Source organism: Chaetodon auriga, chromosome 12 (genome assembly GCF_051107435.1).
Source record: "Chaetodon auriga isolate fChaAug3 chromosome 12, fChaAug3.hap1, whole genome shotgun sequence".
Classification (NCBI taxonomy): Eukaryota; Metazoa; Chordata; class Actinopteri; order Chaetodontiformes; family Chaetodontidae; genus Chaetodon; species Chaetodon auriga.
The window spans coordinates 408,519-430,338 of NC_135085.1; the positions used below are offsets into that span (position 1 = coordinate 408,519).

At 41.2% G+C, this 21,820-nt stretch overlaps 1 protein-coding gene across 2 annotated transcripts in view; it reads right to left on the minus strand.

Moving 5' to 3' along the window:
- Positions 1-3,601: 3,601 nt before the first annotated feature.
- Positions 3,602-21,820, minus strand: part of tgs1 (trimethylguanosine synthase 1) — a 52,441-nt gene continuing 34,222 nt past the window's right edge. Inside the window, exons 10-15 of one of the 2 annotated variants that reach the window (XM_076745924.1) lie at positions 19,089-19,467; positions 18,811-18,975; positions 16,678-16,824; positions 12,141-12,359; positions 11,387-11,463; positions 3,628-3,765 (exon numbers count right to left, since the gene is read on the minus strand). In XM_076745924.1, coding sequence (XP_076602039.1) covers positions 3,652-3,765; positions 11,387-11,463; positions 12,141-12,359; positions 16,678-16,824; positions 18,811-18,975; positions 19,089-19,467 — 1,101 coding nt within the window. In that variant the 3' untranslated portion in view covers positions 3,628-3,651. Of the gene's footprint in view, positions 3,766-11,386; positions 11,464-12,140; positions 12,360-16,677; positions 16,825-18,810; positions 18,976-19,088; positions 19,468-21,820 lie in introns of both variants that reach the window. The other variant, XM_076745925.1, reaches the window with a different exon arrangement.

Genomic DNA, 21,820 nt, shown 5'->3' on the forward strand with positions numbered 1-21,820 from the left:
TGATTAAAGAAAATTGCATAGCCTACAGTGTTGAAGGTGTTATTCTCGTGGCCCACCTGCACTCCTGCTCACTCGTGTCTAAATATGAGGTCCTTCGATGGTAAATCCTCGCCCTCCTCCTCCTCCTTCTCCTCAAAGCAGTGATATACTCGATCTTTGTAGATAACATTAAGCATTACAATGATAACATTTGTATTTGAAATGACGTTGGTAATAGTGGACAACGATCATCACTTATGTTTTTTCCATGTGTCTGTCTCTCTCTGTTTCTCAAATGCTCTGAGATAGATGCAGTATATATGCTCTGTAGGATGCCACTGCTGTTTCTGGTTGGCACAGCGACATTAATTGATTAGTTTGCATCCCTGTTTCACCTGTGTACATTCAGTCAGGTTGAGTGACCATTACTCGTGCCGAAACGCGCTTGCGATGTGGTCAGATGAGACACTGATCAAAATATATAAATATAGGTCTGACTGTATGTGCTGACTCGGGTAGTTGCATTGAATCGTGGCAGTTGCAAATCATTGATAGCAGTGAAATGCCAGACACTGTGGAAACCTGCCTGTGAGGTACTGGTGACGTGGGCACACGACTCCGCCAGTTTACGAAAGTCCACTTGCCCAGCGGCTCGCCGCTGGCACACAGAGTTGACCAGGTCTGGGGTGGCGAGCTTTCAGCGCACTTTTACGCCACTGGCGTGGACTGAAATGGACCGAAAATCCAAATCCGCCAGCTGGTCCTGCTGACACCTCTCCCCACTTCACTGTAACGCCCATCCTGGCCTACCTCTGTGCGCCTCGATTTACCAAAATACCAAGTGCTCTGCTCGCCCGCCTGCGCTGCACAAAAACACCACTGCGTGGGGTGTGCACCCTGCGCTCCACCAGCGGCGGGGACGAAAATAGAGCCCTACCTCTTCAGATGGACTGAAGCACCTGTAGCTCAGGATTCTTATGAAATCTGTCCATTAAAACCTTTGAGTGTTAGGAAGTAGAATGATGTTTCTAAAAAGAATGTTTGTTAACACATAGAAAACTATGGCTTACATCCTGACATTTGATTGTATTGTATTTGTATTCCTTTGACTGCACTGCAGTGTAATGGCATGCTGTCTTACACCGAATGACATACAAATTTATGTTTGTTAAGCCACTGTAGCATCAGATTGCTTTTTCGTCACATGTATAAAACTTTGCCTGTTCTTTCCAAAGGTGATGTCTCATTCTCTGAGTGTATGTCATTGTCTTGAAAATTTTAATGATTAATTTTTTGAAAGACCAGAAAAATATGAGTAGTATTAGATTTTTGATCAAAGCATGACCCTGTGATTGGCATCCAGAAGAGAACTAAGCTGAAGGTCGCCACCAGGTTTAAACAGAAAATTGACGTTGCTATGATTAGGGAAAAAAGCATTTTCAGATTGAGGAGGCGTGAGGGGTGGTGGCTGGGGGCATACGCATGGGGTTGTAAGGTCAGCAATATAACCAGGAGCACGGCCTGTTAGTGCAAGGGAATCAAATAATATTTATTGTATTGTTATTAATATTTGACCAATTAATTCAGAGTGATTGTTCTGGTTAAAATCCTGATAGTTGAATTAATATTTTTTACATGACATGTAGTGTTAATATAACTAAACAGAGAACTAATCCAATACCTTGTAACAAAACAAAATTTCAGAAATATATTCAGAAATTTCTAAGTTTGCATTGTTGTTGCTCTCAAGCATACAACCAAGTGGCACCCTCAAGCACATTACGTGCTAAGTTTGACACTTAAAGTTTAATGCAGAAAGTATCCTGACCATCAATCTCACATGACAAACACCGTTTATCAAGCGACTGGCAAGCAAAGCAACTAAAGACCACAAAACCCAAATGCAAAAGACAATGGGCTCTATTATCGTTTCCGCCACCAGCGCGGCGCAAAGCCAGTTGCGCTTCGCCGATGGGGCGTGGCGGCACAGACTTTGGTATTTTCGTGCACTGCGCTGCGGGCGCAACTACTCCCCCTTCTCATCTCAGTCCCACCCAGCGGCGCAACTCAGAAGGAGGGAGGAGAGAAGGCGTGGAGTGGGTTTGACACTGCCGAGTCCAATGTTCACCAATCACACCAGCTCCTCGCCTCACCTGTAAAAACGCCGCTGGCGAGGCCCATGCGAAGTTTCGAGGGTGATTGAGCTCGCAGCCAGAAGAATGCAGTTGGGGTGCACATTGGAGGCCACGATGCGCGCTACCACATCGACGACCTCCCTTGGCAGATGTAATTTGTTCCTCTGACATACAAAAGAGCAGATGATTAAAGAAAATTGCATAGCCCACAGCGTTGAAGGCGTTATTCTCGTGGCCCACCTGCACTCCTGCTCACTCATGTCTAAATATGAGGTCCTTAGATGGTAAATCCGCAGCCTCCTCATCCTCCTAGATAACGTTAAGCATTACAATGATAACATTTGTATTTGGAATGAAATGACATCTGTCTCTCTCTGTCTCTCGAGTGCTCTGAGATAGATGCAGTAGGATGCCACTGCTGTTTGTGGTTGAAACAGCGACGTTAATGGATTAGTTTGAATCCCTTTTTCACCTGTTCGGTCAGGTTGAGTGACCATTATGCGTGCCAAATGCGCTTGCGATGTGGTCAGATGAGATACTGATCAAAATCTATAAATTTAGGTCTGACTGTATGTGCTGACTCAGATAGTTGCATGGAATCGTGGCTGTTGCTAATTATTGATTGCAGTGAATTGCCAGACACTGTGGAAACCTGCCTGTGAGGTATTGGTGACGTGTGCGCACGACTCCGCTGGTTTACGAAAACCCACTTGCCCAGTGGCGCGCCGCTGGCGCACAGAGTTAAACCAGGTCTGGGGTGGTGAGCTTTCAGCGCACTTTTACACCGCCGGCATGGATCCGAAATGGACCAAAAATCCAAATCCGCCGGCTGATCCTGCCGACACCTCCCCCTACTGCGCCACAACGCCCATTCTGGTGTACCAAAATACCAAGTGCGCTGTGCGCCCGCCTGCGCTGGGTGCGCAACCTGCTCTTTGCCAGCGGCGGGGATGAAAATAGAGCCCAATGTCTTTGGAGGGGGTGGGTCAGACCTCTTTGACCTGTCACAACGTAATGAAATGCAGTCTTCAAAATATGCAGTTTCAAAGATTTGGACTCTGAATTGTGACATTAAAATTCACAGTGACTATTAAATATAAGTTGTATAAATAAGTTTGTATATCAAAGATTTTTCACATTTTGCTACATAATTTAACAAAATCACAACACACATTTTCTGAAAAATATTTAATGGCTCTAGTACATTAAAAAAAGGATAAAATATAAATTGATGTTGTAAAAGTCTCAAACAGTATTTTTCAAGTGCTAACTAATTGAGGGAACACCTACATGAACTCAAACATGCAGGGTGGGCAGAAACAATTTCTAATTTGCGCATAACACAGTTGTAATGACAAGTTAGTACAATTGCTGTACTTTTTAGTACTTGAATAGATCCCTGAAGTGAATAATAGAAGATGTCATTGTAAGTCCAGTAGGCCCGAGTAGAAAGAGAATTAGAGTAGAAATACATTTTTGTTCTTTACTCAGAAAGTGGATGAAGAAATCCTTATTCGTAATGCTTTTTCCAGGGGTATTAGCCATCTGACTGTATTAAGCGGCCAAAGTAAGCAGTCACAGTCTTTAGCTTGTTGTTGAGGAAGTTCTGCTCCACCTCCACCTTCCCTCCTGGACCAGCCAGAGAGGCGATCTGTGAAGAGATGGACATGGACATAATATATTTTCAGATAGGTGTTGCTCCAGTCATTCAAACTGTTAATAAAGTCAAACCAGACCAGAATAGAAAGGAAATACACACATTGTTGCATTGTGGTTGTAGATACAGTAATGTTGTGATGACAACTGAATAACCTGCTATGGTAGCCAAGCACCTGTGTTAGACTGACCCTATTGTTTTTACTCAGCAATGCTTGCTGCCGGAACCCTATTATTTTTGTTCTTGTTATTGAGAAGTGTTCCTGCAGCTGTAACACTCACGCTGTAACTGTAAGATTAACCAACAGTCACCAAAATGGGCAGGTGGGTTGGTGCCACTTTAACAATCAAGAATACATTTTCGCAATTATCGCAAAATCAATCATCATTTTAATCTGTCAATTTACCTGCTCTGTGCTAAAAACATCAAGTTTTGCGGATTTTCCTCAAGTCCTCAAAATTCTATGTTATTTCCACACTGTGAAACTGATAATGTTTGGTAATGATTGATAAAAATGGGCATGGATTATTACAAGAAAGAATACATATTTAGACAATTCACATTCCAAGAAAAAGAGCATTAGCTGGTTAGTTAAAAGCTGACAAACCATATCCTGTGCTACTTTTGCTATTTCCAAAAGCAAATTCACAATCTCCCAGGACCCATATATAATAATTTAATACTGGTGTTAAGGTGACACTATAATAATCAAGTTCATGTTTTCAAAAAATAGCTTGGCCAAGAGTCAAAATTCTTTCATTATTTTAATCACTCATCTGCTCTAAAAATGTCAAATTCTGTGATTTTTCACAATTTGCTTAGACCTGATTATTGCCATTATTTTTTACTATTATCATCACTAATTTAAATTTATATAGCATCAAATCAATTACCCTATGAGCAATTAATTCTTCTTCTTCTTATCATTATTATCATAAAAAAAAACATTATAAAACCACAAAAAATGCTGTCACAGAGGTGCTTTTAGTATACCTGAAACATTTCTAAAAATTATAAAAAAATACTCAAAGACACTTTGCAAGTTAAATTATGGAACACAACACATTAAAAATACTACATAACACAATCACACATTAAAAGCATTTCTGAAAAAGGGAAGGATTTTGAATTGGATCTATTGTGGGACAGGTTCTGGAGGACAAGGGTGATGTGGTCACTAGGTTTGTGCGGTAATCCAGTATCAGTTTCATTACCGTCATTAAAAAAAATGATGTGTATACAAGTCTATAGGGGCCGAACATAATTGTAGCATCGTCATAACAAAAGTCCACTCCGTTCAATGTACCTGGTTGAATTTTTACTCGAGAAAAAGGTGACTGCAAAAGTACATGCTAAAAAATGAACCTGAGCAGTTTTACAGATGTTTTAACACAGGTATATCCAGGTGCCCATTTGGACACATCTGGGCAGAGTCCGTTATCTCATCCAAGCATATGGAGAAACTCCTCTGTTGAAAACACTTTTTCAGCCTTTTTTCTGCTTGCTATTGTTCTTAGCTCTCACAAAAGGACAAAATGCAAATAAAACAGTAAAATAACACCTTGGGCTTCTCAGTAGAGTCCTCTGTGAGCGCTCTGCTCATTCATGTGTAAATGAGACGAAGCGGTGAAACTAACTGCGTAGTTACACCGGTCAATAGCTCAGCGACCCATTGGTCTATTTTGATGATCGACACCTCAATCGACCAGTCAGAGTCAAAAGAATCGAGGGGCAGCACCCAAATTCACCATAGGAACACCAATGACAATCCAGAAGGAAGTAACCCCAGGACAGGTTATTGCATGAAGAGCACTCCCTCCATTCTAGAAACCCCTTCCTCTTTATGTAAACCAGGACCTTAGCGATTGGTCTCAAACTAACACAGTCATTGGAGGAGACATTAGTAGCATTTTTTTCTAGCTCGAATATAACTTTTGACCCCAAAACAGCATCATCAGACTCTCTGCTTTCATATGATACCAGGCTTGTGTGGTTTGCGTGAAGTGGTGAAATCAGCAGATGCAGTACCGTTGACGTGCTCTATTTTCATGTTTTCATTACATGCGCATATAATTTCTTGGGGAATGAACTATGTTTCGTTTGGGTGGCATGCTTGGTAGAGGCTTTTAGGTGAGTTTGTCCCCGTCATTCTGGTATGCTACAAGTTAGGATTGGTGTTTCCTTGCGTTAGCATTGACCGTCTGAACTGCGCGCATGTCACGCTGCCCTGCAAAGTGATTTTTAATTAGTTAGGGTACTTTGTGGATTACTTTCCCCAACTTCAGGACATCCACTGAACTTCGGGCCCATTGTTTACACACGGGACCAGCTGATCACGCTGAGCAACACAAGCGTAGTCCCAGTGCAAAGACTGGAGATCACCAAGGAAATAAGGAGAAGGAGAAGGGGATGCAGAGCTGGGGCAAAGTGTTGGGACAAGAAAGGACGATCAAAACCATCCATACCATCTGTTATTATGGGAAATGTGAGATCTGTCTCAAATAAGATGGAAGAGCTAACAGCGCTAAACAGACTGCAGAGGGAGTACCAGGAGTGTAGTCTCATATGTTTGACTGAAAGTTGGTTAACGAAGATCATGCCAGAATCACACGTTATGCTTCCCTGTCCACCACTCTCCCCACTTTCACACAATATGTAAAGTGCCCCAGCAAAGACAACAGAAAACTGGACTTACTGTATGCAAACACTAAGGATGCTTACAGCTCATCACCTCTCCCCCTGCTGGGCCATTCCGATCACAATCTGGTTTATATGCTCCCTGCACACATACCTTTGGTGAATAAAGAACCACCAATCATCAGGCACCAAGCCCCTGATGATGCCCCTGGATGGCATCAGAGTTCCAGCCCTTTGGAAAACTTCCTGTGTGGTACCTGCCCTGAAGACCGTACATCGCAGGGAGCCCAACCACTTCAGCCTTAAACCTCCCACCTGATGAAGACCTTTGAGAGGATTATATTGAACCACGTCAGTCACTTGGTGGGCAACGAGCTGGACCCCCTACAGTTTGCATATCGCCCAAGCACTGGCTTGGAGGACACAGTCATCTGCCTGCTCCATCGATGTCTTTCCCATGTGGAGCATACTGGAAGCACGCTGAGGGTCATGTTACTCAACTTCTCCAGTGCTTTCAACACAATCCAACCATCGCTGCTCAGGGGCAAGCTGGAAGGAGCTGGCGTAGACTGCCACCTATGTGTGTGGACTATCAACTACCTCACCAACAGACCACAGTATGTGAGGCTTCGCAACTGCCTATCTGATGTGGTAGTTTGCAGCATGGGGACTCCACAGGGGACAGTGTTCTCCCCTTTCCTCTTTACCCTCTACAAATTAGACTTCAGACACAATGCCGACAGCTGCCACATCGAGAAGTTCTTTGATGATACAGCCATTGTTGGACGCGTATCACAGGGGAACGAATTGGAATACAGGGAGGTCGTAACCAACTTTGTCGACTGGTGTGGACTGAACCCCCTGCACATAAATGCCAGCAAGACGAAGGAGATGGTAATTGATTTCCAAAGGAATGTACCACAGACTACACCAGTGAACATCCAGGGCTTGGACATTGAGATCATGGGGGATTACAAATACCTAGGTCTTCACCTCAACAACAAACTGGACTGGACAAATAACACAGATGCCCTGTACAGGAGGGGCTGTCTGGACCTGCTAAGAAGACTCAGGTCCTTTGAAGTATGTAGGACACTGTTAAAAACATTTTATGACTCTGTGGCGGTATCTGCAGTTTTCTATGCAGTGGTCTGCTGGGGCTGTGGAAGCTCTGAAAGGGACAGGAAAAGACTAAACAAACTGGTCAGGAGAGCTGGCTCTGTCCTGGACTTCCCTCTGGACATTATCGAGGAGATGGGTGAGAGAAGGATGTTAGCCAAGCTGACATTGATCATGGACAACCCATCTCACCCCCTGCATGAGATGGTGGGGGGCTTAAGCAGCTCCTTCAGGAACAGACTGCTGTATCCAGTTTGTAAGGAAGAACGCTACCGCAGGTCCTTCATCCCAACAGCTGTCAGACTGTTTAACTCCAGCATCATGTAATGTAGCACTGTGTTGGTGCTGTCTTTCTCAATTCTACATCACAAACCTGTTTTTGATTTGCACTACTGTTATCAATGCTAATATATGCTCACATTTATCCATTTCACCTGATGCAATTTCTATATTTCTAAGTTGTATATTTCTCTCAACTGTGCAATAACACTATTTATTATCCATAATGGCAAATGTATTTTTATAAACTGTATATATTATGCATATACAGTGGTGGAAAACAGTTTTCAGACAGCCCATGCATTTGTGAAATATTGCATTAAGAATCACTCTTAGGTCTTCAAGTGCAATTTCTTTTAGTACAGTCACAGCCAAAATACTAAACAAATCCTAAAAAAAGCCATTAAAAACTAAAAATTGATTGGTTCCATAAAAATACAAAAGAAATTTCGAGTATTGGGTCATTTTGGTACCAGTGATCCACTAATGAAGGCCGTGCTTTTTATTAAAAAACACAATTTTTGCCAGCACATTTGAAAGTTCTTCAGAGACAAAAATGGCTAAAACAAGGAACCTAACGCAGGAAACACACCTGAAGATACAGATTCTCAGCCAGGAAAGGTACAGCTGCTGCCAGATAGCCGGGAAGTGCAGATGCAGCCCTTCAGCAGTTGGATACACTCTGCAGAAATACAGACAAACCAACAGCTTGGAAGACAAACCAAGATCTGGGTGTCCAAGGGTTTCTTCAGTAAGAAATGACCCCATCCTGATCCGCATGTGCAGGGAAAACCGCCAAATGACATCACAGGAGCTTCAGCAGCAGTGGTCAAACCAAACTGGTGTCCAGTGTTCCACCCACACTGTACGTGGCCGACTTTTAGATCATGGCTTAAAGTACAAGGCTGTCAAGAAGCCCCTGATCAATGAGAGACAGAGATTAGCCCGGCGTCGTTGGGCCCAAGCACACAAGAAGTGGATAGCCAGGAACTGGTAGAAGATTCTGTGGTCAGATGAGTCCAGTTTCCAGCTTTATCTTCCTTCTGCTAATGTGAGGATGCGCAGAAGGCCAGGCAAAGCATTATCTCCAGCTGTACCTACTGTCAAGCATGGTGGAGGCAGTATCATGGTTTGGGGATGCATGAGTGCTGCTGGTGTTGGCCATCTCACTGTCTGTGATGGCACATCGAACTCTGCCAAGTATTGTGCCATTCTCGAAACCCACATGCTCCCTTCTGCACGTGCACTGTTCCGTTGAGGTCAAAACTGGATGTTTCAACAAGATAATGCCCCTTGCCACACATCCAGGGCCAGTAGAACTTGGCTGCATGAGCACAGTATCCAGGTCTTAGAGTGGCCAGCTCAATCCCTGGACATGAGCCCCTTTGAAAATCTGTGGTGGATTATCAAAAGATCTGTTTCAAAGCGTAATCCAAAGAATTTAGAAGAATTAAAAGCAGTAATTCAAGAAGAATGGGACAAGATTATCCCTCAACAGTGTGAAAGGCTCGTGGGGAACATACCAGCCAGGATTAGAGCTCTACTGCATGCTAATGGCAAGACTACTAAATATTAATTTGATGATGTGATGGTTTATTTATTTTTTGTTCAGTTTTGAACACATTCTCTGTTATTTGTTGACTTTGACACCAACAATGTTGAGAACTGACATATTGAAACTGTCAAAAATTTAGTTTTGTTAGTTTTTCTTGTAAACAATAAACAAAAAAAAAATCATTTGTATTTGTTTGTGTCTGTCTAATGCAGCCACACCCTTTGAAACACAAAAAAGATTTTTCCACAAATAGTTCATGATAATATTTGAGATTGTGTAAAATTTTAAGGTTGTCCGAAAACTTTTTTCCACCACTGTACATAGACCTAATATTTCTCAAGTGACCTAGTATTTTCTCAGGTGCAATAATACAATACATGTCATGTCACTAGTTCTCATTTCTCATAGTCTCAAGACTACTAGCAACAGTACTTTTTTATGACAGTAGGATTCTTTGGCATTTACTATTTCTGTTACAATCTGTACAAATATACATATACATAGTTGTTTTTTCTATACTGTATCTTGTATGTGTTTGTAACTTCCTGGCTGTAACGACTAAATTTCCCCGGTGTGGGATCAATAAAGTCCTATCTATCTTATCTTATCTTAAACAACAGCAACACCACCTCCCCACCCCTTAAGACAAGGTTAATCAATGTATGTGAATCCTGTGGGTGTGGTCTGGTTAAATGAGAAAAAGACCAGGGCTTTGTGCCAGGTTTCGGTGAGGCAGAGGAAATCTAGGTTAGTATAAGAAAGCCATTCAGCTTTGTGATTGGTTGTAAGGACTGAGGAAGAGGATCTGTTGTTGGTTGTGGTGATATAATGAGGAATGAGGGTGTGACAGAACCACAGAGATTGGATGGAATTTGGGAATTTTAATTTGTAGGTAAACATATGTCCAGAACCTCTGTGTAGTGGATGGCCTCTGTAAAGTATTCTTTTAGAATGCCCTTGCAGCCTGGACAGCAGCTGGTTATTGAATTTCTGAAGATCTGTGGTGGAGTCCAGTTGGGGAGCACTAGCAGAGAGCTCATGTTAGCTCCTGGGAGCAATGTGAAACCCAGGATTATCAACAGAATAATCCCCAGCATATCAGTGGCAGCACACCAACAGTTCGGTGTGGGCGAGAGGTGGCCTGGAGGGGCTACCAGGCCTGTTTGCACTACAACCATGTATAGTGGTGGGGAGCGGAGACCAACCTGAGCCCAGTGGGGCTGACCACACCAGAATCCAAAGATCCTGGCAGGATAAGCAGGTGAGCTTGTGCTGGCTAGTGGTGTGGCAGACAGAGAACAAAAAAATTGACCACTTCAATTGTAGGATAATGAAGTGTATACTGTGTCAGTCAGTCAGTCAGTCCTTGATCCATCAGATCTAGCAAGAGAGGGAACCTTTTGGCAGGTAAGACATTGAGCTGATCTGGAGATGTTCATCTAGTGAAAATGTTTCTGATAATACATTTAATTTAATGGCCTTTTCATACCACTCAAGGTCACCTTACATCGTAATGGATAAGCAATAACAATCATAAAATAAGCTACAACACAGCAGTAATAACACAGCAAAATTAGTAATAAAACATACAGTAAACAACAAATCACCAGTAACCAAACATCTGTGCAGTTAACAACAGGACATGCAATTATCAACAGAGCACAGCTCAGCAAATATGTTTGAAATCACTATTGCAGTAAAAATAGAATGCAGTGGATGTCGTCAAAGTGAGCCAGCTAGTTTAAAGAGATTATTTGGGTGAAAATTTACTAGGTGATACTATATCATATTTATACCATTGGCCAATCAATAAAATGTTTAAAAGTGAGCAAATTTGATGTACATATTAATTGTCACAGCAAATTGGTGAAATAATGTACTTATTACAATGTGAGATTAGAGATGCCTGCTTTGTGCAATCTTTCAAAATTGTGTGCTCTGTGACCTTTTTGAGCTAAATATGTTAGTGTTCTTGTGCAATAACTAATGTGCTCTAATGGGACCACTCTGAATATACATACAGACCTGATCCATGTCCGTGTTGCGAGGCAGGAAGTACACTATGTTGTCTGATATCAGTTTGGCCAGGTGGAAAATCTCAAATGTGTCTACTGTTAAGGATTAAAAAAAGATTCAAATCAACATTTTATGCAAACAGACTGCTACAGGACAGCCCATGGAGTGTGCAAAATACAAGGGATCAACCCATGTAATATTGTGGTATTTCATGTTGTGGAAATTTTGTCCAGGGATGGGAAGACGCAAAAAAAAAAAAAAAAGTGATGAGATGATTGATACCACTCTCATGTTTGTGTGGTAAAAATAAATCTACAGTCAGTGGCCTGAGTTTAGCTTGGGATAAAGACTGGAAAAAGCTAGCCTGTGTCTGTCCAAAGGTAACAGAACTACCAACCAGCATCCCTTAAGATCAAAGATTAACATGTTATATCTCAATTATATCATTTAATCCATTGTGAAAACTGAACTTGCCAGTTTAACAGATGGTTATGGATGTTCCAGATAAACAAAATATAGTGTAATGCACCAATGTCTAATGTTCCAAAATGTCAAGCTATTCCTACTCCCTTTCCTTTGTTTCTATCTCTGTAGCACCTATTTTAATGAATGAAAAAGGCAAAAATTATAACTCTAATTTGGAAAACAAGTAAGGGTGCTTACAACAAAATGTGCGTACACAAATCAGCAATAATTTTTTTGTTCTGTAGAATGATTCACACTCCAATTAGGACTATACATATATTTCAAAACATCAAAGGATATCCATCAGGCTCCATCATGATCTTAATGTCAAAAACTTCAGCAGTCAGGTAGTCAGGCCCTCCCCAAGGTGGTGACAAGAAAACCACATCGCCATGAAGATGGGGTGCCAGCTGAAGGAAGTCCCCTTGCAGGAAGTCAATTTGGTCAGCGACGCCATAAACCATAGCATTGTGCCACGCCAAGTCCAGACGCACTGAGTCGATGTCTATGGCCAGGACTGAGAGGAAGCAGAAGACAGAAATAGTGAGTACACAGTCTTTTACCTTTCTGTACGTACAGGGACTGAAATATTTATAATCTTGTGCTAGGACTAACTGGACAGTTAATCACATAAAAACATAATAAAACAGAAACGTTAAAACCTGGAGGCAGTTCAGAGGCCTGAATGTTTGTTTGTTACTATTTTGTATGGCAGCTGACATAGTTAATTATGGTGTTCCTCATGAGAGCATCTTGAGATTTTGATCTAACCCCATCCCAACTAGGCTGCTTAAAGACATTTTACCTGGCAGTTCTTTACTAGATATGACCAAACAGGCTATGCACCACAGTCCTTTAAAGCCTACTCTTGTAGACCAACATCTAACCACCCCTTTGTTAAGCATTGTGTTGTTTATTATTTTTGTCATGTTTTTCTGTGTAATGTGTTGTGTGTGAGTTTCCCTTCCAGTTCTGCAGTGGAGGTGTGGCCAGGTTGTTCTAATTCTCATCCACTGATTCTCTCCCCATTTGAGCAGCATGGCTGAGATGTCTCGTTGCCAGATTGTTCAAGCTTCATGCTAGACTTTCCAGCCATTTCTTGTCTCTTGTATTCCTAGTAGCACGAGTATTGTTCCTTGTCGCCTGTGAGTGTATCTCAGTTGAGTTTGGTTTGTTATTCCATAGCTTGTTTCTCTAGTTTTGTTTTCTTGTTCTAGTTGTGTGTTAGGTCCTACCTGATAGCCACGGTGTAGTTGATTATTTTGTTTAAGGGCTGTTTCTTGTGTTTGGTGATTGTGTTTTTGTTTGTTCTCATTTATACTGTCGTATCAGGGTTTTCTGTTCTTGTTAATCTGTTTTGGTTTTAACAGCTCCCTTCATTCTGTGCTTTGTGTCTGCCCCTTGGGTCTTATTTAAATATAAACAATCTGGTCAATATGGGCCCGGCAGATACACAGCCCATGGACTGGGACCCCACGGTTCAGATTGCTCCTTTCAAACAGGGTAAGTGGTTAAGACACCACGATCCTATTTAAATTTAAAAAAAAAAAAAAAAAAAAGCAGCTGCCAAACAGTTGTGTGACTTTTTACATAATAGTTTATATGATGATTTTCAGTTAGGATTTAGAGTGCACCATATCATACACACAGCACTGGTCAAAGACCTTCCAATTATATTAGAAAAAAGGACTTACTCTCTGTACTCTTGTTAGATCCTAGAGCTGCATTCGACGCCATTGACCATTACATCCTATTACTGAAGCTGGAATGTTTAATTGGCATTAAATGAGCAGCAGCAAGGTGGTTTAAGTCTTATTTATCAGATTGATTCAATTTGTACATGTTAATTCCACAAGGTTCTGTGCTTAGACTCACCCTATATACAGTTGTGTTCAAAATAAGAGTTGTGTGTTTAAAAAAGCAAGTAAACCTCAAAATCATTATAATAGCATTTACTTCCATACATGCAAATGCCCTGGGAACACTGCACACTCTATTTCAAATCAAAACATGAAGAAAGATTTATCAAATTTGTTATTACTTTACAGAAAGTGAAGAAAAATTATAAACATAAACGTATAAACTGAAAAATGCTTCAAGATTTAGCTTTCCTGTGAATCACTGAACTAATATTTAGTTGTATAACCACTGTTTCTGAGAACCGCTTCAGATCTGCAGGTCTTGCATGGAGTCGACCAACTTCTGGCACCTGTGAACAGGTATTCAGTGCAGGACGATTGGACTGCATTCCACAAGTCTTCTACATTTCTTTCCTCATTTTTTCCCCACAGAAACACCATTTTTGATGTCACCCTACAGGTTCTCTATTGGATTAAGGTCCGGGGATTGGGCTGGCCACTCATAACTTTAATCTTGTTGGTCTGGAACCAAGATGCTGCTTGCTTACTGGTGTGTTTGAGGTCGTTGTCTTGTTGAAACACCCATTTCAAGGGCATCTCCTCTTTGGCATAAGGCAACATGACCACTTCAAGTACAATGATGAATTCAAACTGATCCATGATACCTGATATATAGGCCTGACACCATAGTATGAGAAACATTCCCATATCAAGATGCTTGTGCCACCATGCTTCACTGTCTTCACAGTGTACTGTGACTTGAATTCAGCATTTGGGGGTCTGTGGCCCCTAGACCCAAAAAGAACAATCTTGCATTCATCAGTCCACAAAATGTTGCATCATTTCTCTTTAGGCCAGTCAAAAATTGTAACTTCTTCAGCATGTCGTTTTTTCAATAATGGGACTTTGTGGGGGCTTCTTGCAAATAGCTTGGCTTCACATAGGCGTCGTCTAATTGTTAAAGTACTCACAGGTAACTTTAGACCTTCTTTGATCATCCTGGAGCTGATCATTGGCTGAGTCCTTGCCATTTTGGCTATTCTTCGATCCCTTCGAATGGTAGTTTTCCATTTTCTTCCTTGTCTTTCTGGTTTTGATTGCTGTTTTAAAGCACTTGAGATCATTTTAGCTGGGCAGCCTATCATTTTCTGCACTTCTTTATATGTTTTGCCCTCTCCACTCAACTTTTTAATCAAAGTAAATGGTAAATGGAATGGACTGTATTTGTATAGCACAGAAATGCACTACAACCAGCATGTACAAGATTTGCTGCCTTCATCCTTAAAAGGGCCAGCTGTTTGACACCTGTTTTTTTACAGAATGAATGACCTCACTAATTGAACTCCACACTGCTATTATTTTGAACATGCCCCTTTCAATTAATGATTCAATTACACAGAATCAGCAGCATGGATCTCATGACTATTGGGTATGTTGGTTTTCTATTACTCTACTACACCTACTAGTAGATTATTTGCTGTGTAGAAATAGAATTTCTACCAAACCCCCCCCAAAAAATGATGTTGGACTACTATTATTTTGAACACAATTGTATGCTCCCTTTATATGATATTATCACACACCCTAAATTTTCATTGCTATGCAGATGATACACAGTTATCAGTGAAGCCAGACAAAAACCAATCAGTTATCTAAACTTCAAGCATGTCTTCAGGACATAAAGACCTGGATGACCTGAAATTTTCTGCTACTAAACTTCGATGAGTTATCTAAGGGGTTATCTTTGATCAGGATATATCCTTTAACTCCCATGTAAAACAAATTCAAGGACTGCCTTTTTTCACCTATGTAAAAGTGCAAAAATGAGGCACATATGGTCTCTCAGATACAGAAAAACCTGCCTGTACATTGTTACTTCCACGCTGGATTACTCCATTTCCTTATTATTGGGCTCTCTCAATAAGTTGGTAAAGACTTTCTATCTGATTCAGAATGCTGCAGCACATGCTCTGACATAAACTGGGAAAACTGATAGCTCTCCCAAATCAGATTCTCTGCACTGATTTCCTATGAAATTCTGAATAGAATTTAAAATCCTCCTTACATACAAAGCACTAAATTGCCAGGTACCGTCATATCATAAAGAGCCTACTACCCAACTCTACCCACTGCACGCTCATAATGCAGGCTTACTTAAAGTTCCTAAATTCTCCAAAAGCAGAATTGGACCAGCCCATAGTTATGCTGCTATAGGTATGACTCCCAGTGGATTTCCCATCATGCGCTGAGCTCCTCTTGCTTCCTCTCTCTCTCCATCTGTACATGTTCATGTCCCATTAAAGCTTATTCTTAACTTGGCTTCTGCCTCCGGAGTCCTTGTGCTTTCTCATCTTGCAGGTTCCCAAGGATTATGGCTGCATCTGGATTGTGGGTCATGACTGCACCTACTGGCATAGCCCTGCTTGATTGGCTATGTTACAATCATTAGTCATATTATTATTATTATTATTATTATTGTTGTTGTTGTTGTTGTTGTTGTACCAACATATACTCTTTTATTATTATTAATATTTCTATTATTAATAAAGCTGTTGATGAAGAAAAGGCTTCATGATTGACAAGATGAATATGAACCACTGATGAAATGAACTGATAGAGGTGAATAGATGTGCAATAACACACACACACACACACACACACACACACGCATGTTGTGTTTTTATCACTTGTGAGGACATTACATAGACTTACATTCATTTCCTGGAGCCTTACCCTAATCCTAACCATACCCACTATTTGTCTATTCCTAACTCTATACCTAACCTAACCTTACCTAACCCGTAACCCTATCCTCAGTCTTCACCCTACAATTATTGATTTACATTAAGGGGACCTGCATTTTGTCCCCATAAGGCAGGTGAGTCCCCACAATGTGACTGTGTAAACAGATTTTTGTCCCTACAACGTGATAAATACCTGGTCACGCATACATACTCGCACACACACTGGGCTTACCTCTTTTTCCAGTGAGGGCGAACTGGATGGCATTTCCTCCCACGCCACAGAAGGCATCTATGACCAGCTGAGAGTCAGAAAAGCTGCGGTCAACCCTGAGAGCAATGTGCTCAGCGATCCTCTCTGGTGTCACAGAGAACCAGCCCTCTGAAACACAAAAAATGCAAGTGACAGAACGTAAGAAATTCTGGATACCCTGCATTGTCAAGTTAAATCACATGAATGAAAGCTTAATTAATGTTTGTTCAAGACTTGACATCTAAAGAAATCAACAACATACTTACTAATTTTGGAAAAATAAACACCACTACCTAAGATGGTTTTGAAGTATGTAGACGAAATTCAGGATAGAAAGTTGCAGGACACGTTGACACTGACCTGAAAAGAATCAGGTACTTGAAAGTAAAAAGAGTGAGCTATTGTTAGTTGGCAAGAGCAGAGTACGGCTAGAGGAGAAAGTTAGCTTGGAGCTAAAGAGAGGGCTTTCAGACTGGATGACAATGTGGGCATTGGAGATAATATTCTTCAGTGGGTAATGGCTACAAAAAAAAAAAAAAAAAAATCTATAGCGTAACAGCCTCTCACATGACACCATCATGGCCAACAAAGACTCTGACCTACTCACTGAGAAAGTTGTTCCATGTGTTGACCACACTGTGTTGTCTCAACCTGTCTCTGAGAACCTGGTGTTTTTTTTTTTGTTTTTTGTTTTTTTTTTGCTGCAGACTGTTCTCTTAGTCCACCACTTTCTCTGACACTTTTGACCAGCCTTTACATCTTAACAGACTGTCGAGCCATATCACAGTTAACCTCCCTGTCAAGGCCAATGGCACCAAACTCATGCCTTATACTGTCTTCAAAGTGGCTGTTAGTGAATTCAAGGCAATGCAGGAGCAATCCAGCATAGTGAACACCACTCTGAATGGATGGATAGTCAGTATAGAAGATGAATGAATGAATGAATGAATGAATGAAAGGTAATCATTGGTAATATTAGCAAGCCCTTCCAACAGTTGATGTCCTTGCAATTAGCGCTCCAGTCAACCAAAGAAAATCTTGGTCGAATGAAATTCTACCTACTCTGCGGAATTCTAGATGAACCAAAAATGCATTACTTTGCTACTTTGCCACAGACATGTTATGAGCATGAGCATGAGCAGACTGGAGCTGCTCGAGTGAGCAAGTGCATCTAATCAAAAAGGGCCTTTCTCCTTATGAAAGCAGCAATGGTGATTGTGCAACCAATGAGAATTTGGTCAGACAAGAGCACAACCAACTGACCAACTGACCAGAAGGTGTCAGCCCTACTTGTAATACTGTAATCTTCTGCTATACACATTGTCTTAAGAGAATATTTCCATTAAAAAGAACCTGGTATATTTTATATGGTTCAAACTGACACAATGGTGGTGTTTGATTAATTCATTCTGATCCACTTTGCTTAGTTGTCCTTTAATCCCATCAGGATATTGTTGCAATGGCAAATGTCAGACTAAACTGCACTCCAACTGAGTGTGGTCTGCATGCACTCTTCAATTGGGAGCAATTTGGGGTTCAATATCTTGTCCAAGGACACATTGACATACAGACTACAGGAGCCAGGGATCAAACCACTGACCTTCTGATTAGCATATGACCTCTCTACCTCCAGAGCCACCCCACAGGTATTTAAGAACATAAGCCTTGTTAGGGAATGAAGGGTTTCTGTTCACAGAAATGCTAGAGGACATTTAAATTTGCCACAAGCCTGCATTCACCCATTCACACACACATTCATACCATGTCGAGTACACCTGCTAATACTACGAGCATTAACACACTCACACACCAATGACACAGCATTGGGAGCAATTTGGGGCTCAGCATCTTGCCTAAGGATACTTTGACATGTCAACCAGGGATTGAACCACCAACCCTCTGATAGGCGGATGATGGTTATACCTTCTGATCCACAGCCGCCTCAAACTTATAGCAACTGGTATTTCCAAGCAGTGTTCCATCTGAGTTGCAGTTGAGATAAATAAAGGCCCATTTCACTATTTGATAATTTATGATAATGCTTCATTTGGAGCAGATGGCAGTGAAATGAATTCTTTGTTAGTTTCTAAGCATGCATTTAGAGTGCAGACTGACCCCGATCAAGCCTGATCCCTTGATCAAAGCGAGAGAAGAGTCTGTAGCGTTGAGCCCAATATTTGGCCAGTTCTGGTTCTGCTGCCATCTCTGCTGGGACCTGCTGCTTCCTCACTCGCTTTCTTTTCTTCTTCTTGAACTTCTTTCGATCTTTCATACTTAACTCTACAAACACACATATATACACACATTCATCATGATTAGATTGCACCAATAGTCTTATTTTTTACAAACAAAAATGCATGCTATTGGAAGCATCTGATAGTTGCTATGCTTACCATTGCTGCCTTCAGGTGCATCAGACAGGAAAAAGTCAGGAACTTCTAAATGTGATAACTGTCTACCAGGAAGCTTCCCCTCCTCCCTCTCACTATCCACAGTTCCAGTAGCATAGTTGAAGGAGGTGCTGGGCTGAATGCATTTCCTCCTCTCTGCACCTAAACTGTGCAGAGAATTGGAACTGTCTTCTCCCACAGTCTCTTTACTTCCTTCATCAGCACACTTTATCTCCTTCCTCCTCCTCCTCTTCTCCTCTTCCCCCATCACTTTTCCCACAAATGGAGGCCTGTCCTTTGTTTCTTGTTTGCTTCTCATCTCACCATGGTCACATTGAGTCATCTGTGTCTCTGTCTGGTTCTTTTCAAGAAACTTTTGGACCTGTGAAACAAACAGAGTAGTCTTCCTTTAACTATTCTTCTATATGACATCCATACTAATAAATGTCTATTCTGCTACTTTCCATTTCTGACTGTCATTGACAATCCGTAAGGGTGGTGGTGGAACCCTGTGCTGTTTGGAATATTGTTTTTGATCTTTAAAAAGGCATGCCAAAGTTTGCAGCCAACCGGAACAGATTGCCGACATTCAGGTAATTATCAGTCATGTAAAGACATTCAAACATTCAATAGATGCATACTTTCACAAAAGTGAATATTGTTTACCTATGTGGACGCAAAATTGCATTGCATTTTTGATAAGACACTACGGGCCAGCCTTAATAATGGCGTAACACAAATGTGTGCTGTGTTTTAAACTGAATTTAGTGTTATATCTCTCCTCAAGAAGAGAGAGAGAGAGCTCATACTGTAGGCGCAGTTCAAAAACGGGATATCTTTGAGATCATCAAACTCAGAAAAGAAATGGTGCCAAGTGCTTGCACATGAGGGAATTGTTGGGTCACATAGATAAAGAGTATGGTCCATACCAGTTCTAAATGGAAAGTGTCCTGAGACAACTTCTGTTGTGATTTGGCGCTATATAAATAAACCTGACCTTGAAATTTAAATGGTGACCTGATCCCACAACATTTATTTCCACTTCCAGTTAAATTCATAATTAGAATTTTTTTTTTTAAATTACAATCGTAAATTACGGAAGCTCTGAAAGGCAAGGTGGAAAAAAAAAAATAAAACGGCCAATGTTTAAGTTTATCTTGTACGTACGAGATAGTATCTCGTACGTACGAGATAACTCGCAATTATTATTTTTTTTCACCTTGCCTCTCAGGGCCACTGGCTCAGTTATTTTGGAGGGAAAAAAAAAATCTGAAACGAGAGGTTTTACCTTCTCAGTTACTTTAACTACAAATATCTGCTGTAAACCACAATGGGACTGAGAGATTTCATAAAATATTTATATCACATAATTTTATATAGAATTATGAATGAAAGCTCCATGTGACAACACGAAGCTGTTCCGCCACTGACAGTATGCCACGTCATCAAGACTGACCGCAAGCGGCTCAAACATATTTGTAATCATTTTTATCAGGTGTTTGTCCTTTTCAATCGATGCTTTAAAGTAGTGGGCTAATGCACGTCATGTAGCCTACTGACTCTTGCGACAACAGATTTTAGATTCAGATCGTGGTCGATTTGTTTTTTTTTGTTGTTGTTGTTTGTTTTTTTTTACTGTGGTAACTAAGTGGCGTGCTCTGATTGAGTGGAGATGCAATCTATATCTATCTATCTATCTATCTATCTATCTATCTATCTGAGAATGTCTTTTTATTTGCGTTATGTCGGTTTGTGTAATTTATGGTACCACTCAATAGGCTCTGTGCGCAAGCCTCGTGACGTACTTCCGATTCCGCCTGAAATCGGCAAACCAGTTTCCGTTTTACTTCCCTCTCCAGTCAAAACAGCGCTAAAATAAATACAAGGAATGAAAAATGAATCAACATCAACGAAAGAAGACGAAGTATAATGTGAGAGGGACTTTTAAGTTCCAGAAGACGGTGGGTGGCTCTAATGAGCACTGTTGTGTGCCACTTTGTGCCGGCTCAAGTCGCTATAACAGCGAGCTTAGCTTCCACTGCTTCCCGAAGGACGCCGAACTTCGTGCACAGTGGCTGCAGAAAATATGCAGGATGGGAAATTCGAAATACCCCCAAAGGTAGACGGGTTTTAGCAGCAAACGCAGTGCCAACACTGTTTGAATGGAAGTTACACAGCAACCAAGACAAGAGCCGGTGTTTGGGATCGCCGCCCTCGACTGACATCAAGCCCAGAAACATCACCTGTGCCCTGATCTTTGTCTGACACTGAAATGGACATAAAGTCAACACAGTTAGCACAAGATGTAACAGTAAAGAACATACGAAGCAAACACAAAACTAAAAAATTAGCACGTTGCTAACGTCAGCTAGTCAGCTAACGTCACCAATAAATCACTTATCCTCGTACTGGTGAACGTAACTAGAGATGTAGAGACGAAACCCTTTTTCCCGTTTGCTCTTCGGAGCAGGGGAGTGGGCATCCACGATACGATGAACATCGTTGATAGATATCTTTGACAGATTATGCAGGCATCTTGTAAAGTTCATTGTGATGACTAGCTGACGTTAGCAACGTACTTTTGCATGGCAGGTCAGTCTGGATGACATGGCATACTGTCAGTGGCGGAACAGCTACGTGTTGTCATATGGAGCTTTCATTCATAATTCTATATAAAATTATGTGATATAAATATTTTATGGAGAAATCTCTCAGTCCCATTGTGGTTTACAGCA